This window comes from Barbus barbus, assembly GCF_936440315.1.
Source record: "Barbus barbus genome assembly, chromosome: 31".
Classification (NCBI taxonomy): domain Eukaryota; kingdom Metazoa; phylum Chordata; class Actinopteri; order Cypriniformes; family Cyprinidae; genus Barbus; species Barbus barbus.
This window is the reverse complement of record NC_136759.1, coordinates 21,854,496-21,865,320: the sequence shown is the minus strand read 5'-3', so window position 1 is coordinate 21,865,320 and position 10,825 is coordinate 21,854,496. Positions and strand designations below refer to the sequence as shown.

Genomic DNA, 10,825 nt, shown 5'->3' with positions numbered 1-10,825 from the left:
AGACATTAAGAGACAAATACGTGATCTCAGAAACGTAAAATTAGTTTAGCATTTATTTACACAGACATAATCTTTTCTTCTCATACAATTTAATGACAACGTCCTTTGAAATAATGTAGCTCGATCTGGCCCCATACAACCAGTTTAATTCAAATTCTATACATATAGCCTATATACAGACATTGTTTCTCTTCATCACTTAACCTGAACAACTCAGAATGAGATTAGAATATTCTAATCACTTATGGAGTTTGTTCTGGTGAGATCACAGCTGACTGCTGTACTTTACCCAGACATGTGCTGCATGTCTTTAAATGCAACTTTCCTATGACCCCTGTCTTTCATCTCACCATAAAATCATTTTCAGTTTATCACCTGATGATATGCTTTAAAGTGATGAGACCAATTGCAGTAGATATGAAGCCTTAACTGGGCAAATAATCAGTTTCCCTGATACATTCTACATTCCAAATGGTGACTCATTAGCCATCATCTTATGTATATACTAACATAAAACTATAGACTCATACTAAAAGTGAAAAGTGCTTAATTATATTGTATGCCAATTACTTGGCATCACTTTGTTTCATAATATGTATAATATGTAAATAAATATGAAATAGTTCAGTTGTAAATATTTACCACTAGGTGGAAGAAAAGCTCAATTTAATACCTAGTCGCCAAAAGGAGAAGGTGAAAGGTATCAATCAGCTGTAAATAACGGCACATTATTCAATTTTGCTTTTAAAGTTTAATACAACTTATCATTATAGTGTGCTGTAAATATTAATTGTACAATTTTCCTAAAGGCATTGTTATATTTTATAAATGCAAAGTTTTAGGGATTTTTATAGTCAATCTTTTTATGTTTTTGTTGGTCACATTTAACAATCATAAACATAAATGTGCTTAATGAGCCCCTAAGTTGCACACGTTCCTCTAAGATTAATGTTTACAATATTTTTTTGATGAATCTATGTTTGCAAACCCCTTAAAGTAGAACAGGTGTTTTCTGACTTCAAGAGGACCTGACCATGTTTAATCTCAAAATAATTTTTGTGAAAATATTAAGATGCATTAAACAAAAATAAACCTTCCACCACACTTAAAATGCTACAAAGCTGCCTTTCCGTTATGATTGTTTATGCTTGCAATAAATAAGGCATAGGCTTAAAATGTAGGACATTATAGCAAATAATTCATTTATTTATTCAAATAAGACATTTCATATAAAACAGTGTTGAAATTGGAGAAGTACTCTGAAGATGAAGAACCAACAGCCTATTAACACACACACACTTGCCGTTGTTTCTAGTGGGACAAGCCTCATGAATATGCTAAAGCAGCCATGTGAGGAGGGAGGAGCTAGTCAAATGAAGGCTGACTATAAAAGCTGCCTCTCTCACTCCTCGCCCAGCTGTTGTAGAGTCTGCAAGTCTGTGGTGTTCTGTGGAGCTACTGAGTATTTGGAACTTATTAAATTGACGCTTTACGCGCACGGCACCGGATCAAGCGCATTTACGCAGTGCTCGTAGCGCACCGTCGTTTTTAGAGGGCTCTTATTGATGTTTTTTTCCTGGGTCACTCCATTAGGAGTGTGCGATCCACCTGCGGTCCGGTCGAGCAGAGCGTCATGGATTACAGTAACCTGATGGCGCCTCCAGTGCCGCCACACAAACCCAGATCCCCCCGGCCTGCGCACTGCCAGGGGCGCCTGTTGAAGTGCGTGTTTCTCGGGGACGGAGCTGTGGGAAAAACCAGCCTGATTGTCAGCTACACGACCAATGGTTATCCAACAAAATACGTCCCGACAGCATTTGATGATTTCTCAGGTGAGTCTTTGGACTCGCAATTGTGCGTCAAATCATTGAGTTAATTCAAAATACAGATCCTGATATATTGATACACTGGAAAAATGGTAACATAAATTAACTGGTTTAAGTAAAATATTATGTAACATCACTGAATCAACCTAAATACATTAATTGATACCAACAAAATTATCAGGTAGAAATAGATCTTTAAAGTAATAATTTCAGGTTATCACTTTTTTGCGGTGTATGTTGAACAGTAACCAAAATCGATAAACTGTAATATGTATAATGTTTAACTCATAACCGATACATTAGGAAAGCGAGACATATTTGACAATCAAGTGCTAAATTTGATTACTGATTTTACTCGTTTTCCTAAATATTTGATTGCGTTGCCAAAAAGTTGTGAAAGCAGCTGTGAAACAGGAGAGAGGTTCTTGAAAGTTGATTTTTAGTGCCAATTTACTGCACAAACTTTAGTGTGTTTCTTGATATTAGTCAGTTATAGTTCCTTATATTTTAATAGATCCTAAAGCAGTATTTTTGTAGTACTGTAACATCATTTTCCATCAAAGAAGGGTTTCATAATTTGTGAATGGACCTCAAACAAGAGCCATTCAGTGGTCCGATCCCACAAGCATGTCTTTGTAATTAGAAAGCCCTTGCTCAATAATGCCTGACCTGAAAATCTGGCCCATAAAATCCGCTGGGTCCACTTGTTTGAATGTGTGAGCAGATATTGTGTGCTGGAGTCTGTGATGACATCACTCTCACTCTCCTGGAACCAGATCAGAAATCTCTGCACTGATTTGAGAGCAGTTACGCAATTCAACAGGTGGCTCTTTGAGGGGGAAGTGGGCTGAATTAAAGGCAGATCATATGACGGGGATTTGGAGACAATAGTGAATATATGTATTTATGTATGAATGTGTGTGTGTTTCCTTCATATATTTGATATAAAGTTATGTATGTATAAGGCTCTTAGCTCTCTAATTAAATATTAAAATAACCTCTTAAATCTTAAAACCCCTTTAAAAATGCTTAAATTGGTAATTTAAGTCTATAAAGTCCAGTGCAGTTGTGTTTGTTCACAGTGTCAGGTGACTAAATGGAAACAGGTGCGTGTGTTGGTAGTAAAATGACTCATCCTTTCCCTCTTTTTTTTTTTTTTTTTTTTTTTTTTTTTTTTTCTCCAGCGGTCGTACAGGTGGATGGACAACCAGTGAGACTGCAGCTTTGTGACACTGCAGGACAGGTAAGAACTCCACTGCACCATCTGCATCCTAGTCTCGTACCTCAACTATCCAATGCATCATTCAACCCAAAGAAGAACACCAAATAGGCCTAACTAGATCTTTATGTTTGGGGTTGGCATTTCTGTCACTGGAAATTGGATGACAAAGTGATTGCACAACAAAATCTTAGCAATTAGAAGAGCTCGGCGGGGACGCCATACTGTGAGGAAATTGTAAAGTGAGCGAAAAGAACAATCCTCAAGCTATTGGCACTTTAGTCATTGGATCTCTTCCTCGGTTTCTGAGCCATGCAGGCTTGGACAGGGTGCCATGTAACCAGAGGTTTTGCCTCCAAGTGATGTTTGTGATGCCAATTTTTTTTTCAGCACTGATTATTTTCAATCTGCAGTTGTGTAACTACTTTCACATATCACTGAAAATCATTTGAAAAGGCCCCTGGCTGTACATTCATTCCGCTTTCCACAACGGAATATTATATTATATTGTTTTGTTGAAGGTTTTTGTTTAAGGCTTTGAACCTCAGAAACTGACACTCCTTTGTCATGCATTACATGAGTTAACAAATAAATGACTCTGCCCTCTTAGTACATAACCTATTAATCCCTTTACACAACCATGGAGAGGCAAGCTCAGGCAAACACGGGAAAATAAAAATTCAGTTTCCCAGTTATAGTACAGCAGGCTTTCAGATTTCAAAGAGAAAGAACAAGAGCATATTACTGTAAAAACTCAAATGAGACCGTATCTAGCTCTAAATGAAATACTGCTGTAATAACCATACATTCATTCATTAAACATTCATTCAAAAATTTCATATGAAAATATATGTGGTAAAATACATGAATGCATCAAAATCATAATGGTTACACTAATGAACATAAATTAAAAATGATTCAAACAAATTCTTGTGCGTTCAGTAAGTTTAATGTGCGATTACTTAATATTTAGATATGCAAAAGTAAATTTAACAAAATGTATGAAATATTTCAACAGCTATTTATTTATTTGCAGCATTTTATTTTTATTAGCAGTATAGATTTACCTAGATTTTTCTTTTTCATGTTTCAAATTCTATCTAAATCTTAGCATTTCATAATGAGAAGTAGATGTAGACATTGGCTTCTTATCTGTCAAGCTTAATTGGTGTTTTCAAAGTTTTGAGAGGCCCTGCTCTCCAAAAGCTCAGCAGATTTATACTCTCAATTCATTTGTACAGAATAAATGGGAAAGGGTGTGCCAGAGTTGAAAACTTTGGCCGAGTTTAAAAGATTAAAGTGTGCACTGCGTGTTCCACATGCAATGTTCTTTGCGAGCGCCAACCTATAATTTCACTTAATTGCTTCAGGGAATTATGAAACACCCCAAGAGCTAGTTAAAGGATTTTATTATTTAAAATAACAATTTGGAATCCCGCAAATTATTTTTGAGAGTCCTTGTGTTACGAAACTTTCTGAACATCAGTAATGATACACTTTTCTCTTTCTCTCTCTACCTCAGGATGAATTTGATAAGTTGCGTCACTTCTGCTACACACGGACTGATGTCCTCCTCCTGTGCTTCAGCGTAGTCAGCCCCGCTTCCTTCCAGAACATCGGCGAAAAATGGGTGCCTGAGATCCGACGCCGTTGTCCGCTCACACCTGTGCTGCTGGTGGGCACCCAGTGCGACCTACGGCAAGACGTCAAGGTCCTCATCGAACTGGCACGGCACCGAGAGCGACCCGTCCTGGAAGAGGACGCCCGTGCCCTGGCGGACAAAATAGGAGCGGTAGCCTACATAGAATGCTCCTCTCTCACACAGAAAAACCTTAAGGAGGTGTTTGACGCCGCCATCTCCGTCGGGCTCCGACACTCCGACCGAAGATCCAGACGAGAGCGGAAGGTCCACAGTACTGCTGATAAAATGAAAATGCTTTCAAAGTCATGGTGGAAGAAATATATCTGCATACAGTAGCGAAGATCAAACCCATCTTCTGAGGCATGAACAATGTGATAGACTCTTGTTTAGCGTCACGCTCCTCAAGCGGAAGATGGTCAGCTGATAACGAATCCACAAAGGACAGTGTTGCTACTGTAAGGATGACGTGAATGGTTAGAAAAGGTGCAACTAGCTTCCCAATAACCTATGCAGGGCTGTTGCTAAAAGTCACAGGGCCCGGGATAAAGATTTTCTACTCTGGGGCCATTGAGTAGATGTAGAGGACCTTATCTGCTATGTTTCCATCCATGTATTTTCATGCGAATTTGGAATATTGCATAAACACTAAATGGAAATTACATAAAAGTTGCACACTAGATGCATAGATAAAAACGCATCCACTCAATTTAGGTTAATATGTCTTTTTATTCAATAAGAAAACATGCATATAAACTACAATGGAAACACATTTGCAAATAAATCCCTGGTTGTGCAACAAAACTCAAGTGCCTCAACAGATCAAGTGACTGGGTCACTGATTTCATTGCATACCATTCAAATCCTATATAATGTAGGAACAAATATTTTTTTTTTATTTTTTTTTTTTTTACACCAGTTTCCCAGGAATTTACTATTTTGTTCTAGAGCTGGGAGATACATCTCATGCGATATGCATGCACATCTCGTCAGTAAAGCCGGTTCCTTGATTAGCGGTAAATCTCCATCACCTGTCTTCAAATGGAGCGGCATTTAATGCACAGAGCCGTAGTTCACTGACAAGGTACGCAATATCGCATTCATTATCGAAGATATATCACCCATCCCTATTATATACACATGAAATGGAAGCAGTACTTTCTTTGCAAATGTTTTATGCAATATTCCAGTCTAATTCGCAAGTTTGAATGCAAACATAGCTACTGAGACTCTTCATCACAAAGCCTGGGATGGCATTCCCTGTAAACCACGCTGACTGTCCAGTATGAACGCTCAAAATGGCTCAGCTGGATAGTGAAGACTTCTTCCACAGCTAGAACCCTCTGATTATGGTTTTAAAAATAGTCTACTGCTTTTATTTTTATAACCAAATACAGTGGTACAGTTTCTGTTTATTTACCCATGTCTTCTACCTGATAAATGCATGCATGAACATAATGCAACCACGTTAATGATGCTAGCATGCTAACATTGGTGATTTAAGCACCCTTTTGTTTGTTTAACCTCCATGTTTGAGGTCACAAACGTAGTCCTGTGGCTGTTTACGCCCACTCTGAGTGGTCCTTCTATACCATCATGCTGAAGTGTTCAGTCTGTAACTGAACCTACTTGTAACTGTAGTCCACCTTATGATCATTTATTGGAGTGTAACTGCAAGTCTTCTGTCCTGGTTAACACAGCCTTGAAATGGATGATGTTCAGTGAACTTTTGTTTTTTACTGTTAGTCACAGAAAGGTGGACCTGTTATCCATAACACATTACCTTTGTATGCCACACAGTGCATTGCACTTGTGATCTTTTGTTAACCCCTATTGCAGTCTTTATATTTGACTTGATCAACACTGACGTGCCATGTTGTAAAATCTCTTGTACAAAGTTCTTTGGTTATGTGTCCTCCTGTTTAACCAGCAGTGGTGGAGATGATCAGCCAATGAGATGTTGAATTTGCTTCTCATTATTCAGAAGCCCAATCACAGTCATTCAGTCAGAGATCCGCCACAAACGACAGAGCGCAACAGTAGGGTTCAGTAAGTAAAAATCCCATTCATTTTAACCTCTGTTTCAATCAAAATTAAGATTCTTCTGTACAGTGAAGATTTCAATATTAACTGTCAAATTGGCAGTGAAATAGCAACTTTGTGTTTTCTTTTTTAAGCTGATCAATTTTATATTATCAAATCAGCAATAAGTTTGTAGTGTGCAGTTCATTCCATATTCATTTTTATTTTATTAAGACCCAAGCACGACGATGGTGCAAGAACCCTCTTGGAATTTCTCAGTTTATTATTTAATTTAATAAACATTTTCTTTAAGCTGGAATGTTTGGTTTGTTTAATTATTCTTTATTGCATTTGTATTTTTATTTTAAATTAAACTCCAAGTGGGAAAATGAATTGGGAAGAAACTTCCAGAATCAATGCCTTAGAGAGCGGTTGGTCACTGTTGTGCTCTGTACATCTATACATCAGGAAGTGGCCTCTGTTCTTTATGTACGTTATTGCCGCCATGATAACACTATCAGGGTAATCTACTTTTAGATTTGTACATTTTATGATTGCATTTGATTTTCTTACTCTACAAACACTCCTGTTTATGGTACCGTGTGTATGAGTGTTTTGGTTGCTGACTGCTATCCATGTTTTCCATGGAAAATAAATGTGACATTAACTAAAACCTGAATGTGTTTCTTTCAGATGTGTCTTGCATTAGTTAACATTCAGTGAAATCACCTAAAACGGCACCATTTATGACTGGGAGCATATTGAAGTACATACTGGGTCAGTTTTGCCTTCACGCTGACTTTAACATGCAGTACCTCTGTGATAGCTTTGTTAGCATAAACTATATCTGGTAAGTGCATGTTTGTTGCAAAGAGACCATTGGAAATCATTTGAAATCAACTTTGTGTACAAATATCATAAAAGAATGGATTCACAAAGTGTTGAGAAAAAAGCTGATCTAAAAAGGAAAATTTTAACCATTAGCATGCTAGCTATTCCAAGTGGTAATCAAAAACACTGATTGCACTTCCTTGCAAAATGTTATCAGAGTAGTAACTCTCATGCTATCCAAACAAATTACATGCCAAATAAATAAACAACCCAAAGTAAATCGCTAAACCTGCTCATAGCACATTCTTGACTGTATCGGTCTAAAGCCTGCAGCCTGAATTTCCTCACATTTTTCACAAAGTGACTAGCAAGCTGTTGACAGCCAGAGAACATGGAACAAAAAAAAAACCCACCATGAAGAACATAAGTGTGTGTGTGCTAGAAATGTTCTATTTGAAATGTTCTATGTGGAACGTTAAATGTTCTATACAAAAATAAAAGTTTTGTTTTGTAAGAAATCTGGCCATATTCACTAGCTAGCTAAGCAGTAGGCAGGTAAAATTAATAGAAAGTTTCTATTAAGTGCATTAACATTTGTAAGTATTTGGGTAATTTGCACTATTAAGAGAAAATGTAACTTATTGTATTGTAAAAATCCCAGTGCTAGTGGTTGTAATTTATGCTAATTCCAATGTTTATTACTATTATTTTACTATTAAAATTAGATTATTGATTATTTTAGAGTTAGTAACTTAGTTTTTTGGTGTTGATTTGATTTAAAATGTTATCCATAACAGGATGTTTTGAGCTGGAAGACTTTACTAGTGCAGGTCACTGGGCCACGTGAGAATACGAGTACTTGCATGGATAAAATTCTGATTATAATAATGTCTGCAACAGTCTCACTGTAACCCATCATTAAGAGGCTTTGTTTTGTCTCACAGAAAAGCCAACTGCACAGACAACAGTTTCAGTGAATGCAGTCTGTACCTAACTTAGCATAACTAGCATTTCGCTCAGGAATAAACAACAGTTAGTCTCAAACCATAATGTGTACTTTTACAACGCAAAATAGCCAGTTTGATATGGTAGTGCTCAGACATTCTTGTGGTTGAAAGAAGATATCACAGCTTGTTCCACACATCCTAAAAGAAGAGGATTTATTTTCAATAAATGTCCCTTAAGGACTGTCTAAGATATCTACATTGAGTGTGGTCAGAAAGAAACAACACATTTCATAATCTTCTCTGACTGACAAAAAGGTCATGTTGTGGTTGAAATCATCCAAACACAGAGATTTTAAATGACAATTTTCACAAGAGTCTTAAAATGAACAATAGCAGACCCGAACACAGATCATGTGAGCTTGGTGTGACCAATGCTTAGTCGATCGTCTTTGGGGTTTGAACCCATTTCACACATTTTATGTAATTTCTGGGAACATTTAGGTAACTGAATGCCTGAACTTTGACATATCCTGAAATGGACTTTGGTAATGAGTTATGACGAGTTGATATCATGCTGTCATTGGTCACAATGACAATAATATGGTTCCAGAGATGACAGGAGTTTAACAGCAAATTGGCGCAAATCCTTTCTGCCTGTTGATGTGATTTGTTCTGGAAGATGTGTGTAATTGTGCACAGCCTGAAGTCTGTTGTAATATGTGTGACGCAATATGTCGGGCCCCTTTTGCTGCAAAGCTGATAGGATTAAATCCAACAGCAGTGTGGTCTCATTTGAAACTCTGGTACTGACACAAATCTGCTTTTAATGCACGTCTGGAGGCTTGAGGGAGCATTGCTTAAGATAAATTAAATCTCATTACACACATAGTGATGGTTTCTAAATACCACAATGTTGGTTTCTAAAGGCCAACCCATTTCCTGCCATAATTAGTGGTGTTTGCAAAGGCAAGCATTATTATTAGAATCACTCATATTTAGGTTTAGGAACAAAATTGTTTAATCAAATGTAATTGTTTTTTATACATTTCTGTCATCATTTACTTGACTTTGATGTCGCTCCAAACCTGTGTAACTTTCTTCAGTGGAGGGTAAAATTAGAGTTTTCTAACTGCTATTTTCATTAAATGAAAATAAATTGTGACCAAGGCTTTCAAACTTCAAAGGTTCTAAATGGTTTTAAAAGTTCAATTACTTGACTTCTCTTAAGCACAGCATTTTTAGAATGGAGTGTCAACGATCAAACAATGGTGAAATATGTCCATCTAGCAATGCAAAAATCATCAGTGGGTGGTCTTTTTTGCATTCAAAAACATTAGACACAGGGCAGTGGTATGAAAAACCATCTGGATATGTACTCTTTAATAAGTTTAACTACTTTCAGCAACACAAGACACCGCAGAAGACACTAGATGAGCATACAATGGCCAAATGCTTCTGTCCATCGCATGTTACATAGAAAAACAATGGAAATATAGTGCAGTGATATGCAAAAATGTAAGACGCAGGGCACTGGAATGTTAAACTTCTTTTAACTTGAGTGCTGCATTTTTTACAATACAATGTCATGTGTGAGACACTGCAAAAGACACAAGTGTAGCGAAATTTGAAATGTGGAGTGCAAAACTGTTTTATTAGTTTTTGTTTTCTGTAACCAGCTAAAATGTGCAACATTTAAATTCAAATCGCACAAATGAAAAAATTGCATCTTAAATAGTGAACAATAAATAAGTACTTAACAGTCAATAAAGGGATAGTTCACCCAAAAAATAAAATTCTGTCATTGTTTACACACATTGGCATTCCATCTCATTCCAACCCTGACTTTTTTCTTTTACAGAACACACAAGAAGGTAACGTGAAGGAAAATTACAGTCCAAACAACTTTGAATCCCCATTAATTTTCACAATGTGTACAAAAAATAAAAAATCACGTTCGCTCACATTTTCTTCAAAAATCTAGTTATTTAAATCAGTCATCACATTTGATATGGTTTTTGAAACGGAGCCAGACTTCAGCTTTTTTGTTGTGACTTAATATTGATATGATTATTTAATAACCCCTGATAAATTGCTTCATAGTTTAATTGGCAGAAGCTTTTGACTTCCTGCCATATTCAAGAGGCCATAAAAACCTTTGTTCTTTGGCACACAGACTCACACATGCAGGCACAATGTGTTTGTGTCTCACATCGGGCTGTGTTTTCCTGTCTTTTGTCAACACGGCTGGAGGGAGTGACACGTTTAACTTGCATATAGTCAAATGGTCAATGCCACTGCGAGGAAACCTCAATGATGTTTCTCTGCAAAGTTTTTTTTATGT

General features: G+C 36.8%; 1 protein-coding gene across 1 annotated transcript; it reads left to right on the top strand.

The window, feature by feature from the left end:
* Positions 1-1,415: 1,415 nt before the first annotated feature.
* Positions 1,416-7,822, top strand: LOC306851185 (rho-related GTP-binding protein RhoU-like). The gene is made up of 3 exons (XM_079387324.1): positions 1,416-1,832; positions 3,011-3,069; positions 4,568-7,822. Exons 1-3 carry the CDS (start codon positions 1,634-1,636, stop codon positions 5,021-5,023), a joined length of 714 nt encoding a protein of 237 aa, XP_079243450.1. The 5' UTR covers positions 1,416-1,633; the 3' UTR covers positions 5,024-7,822.
* The last annotated feature ends 3,003 nt before the right edge of the window (positions 7,823-10,825 follow it).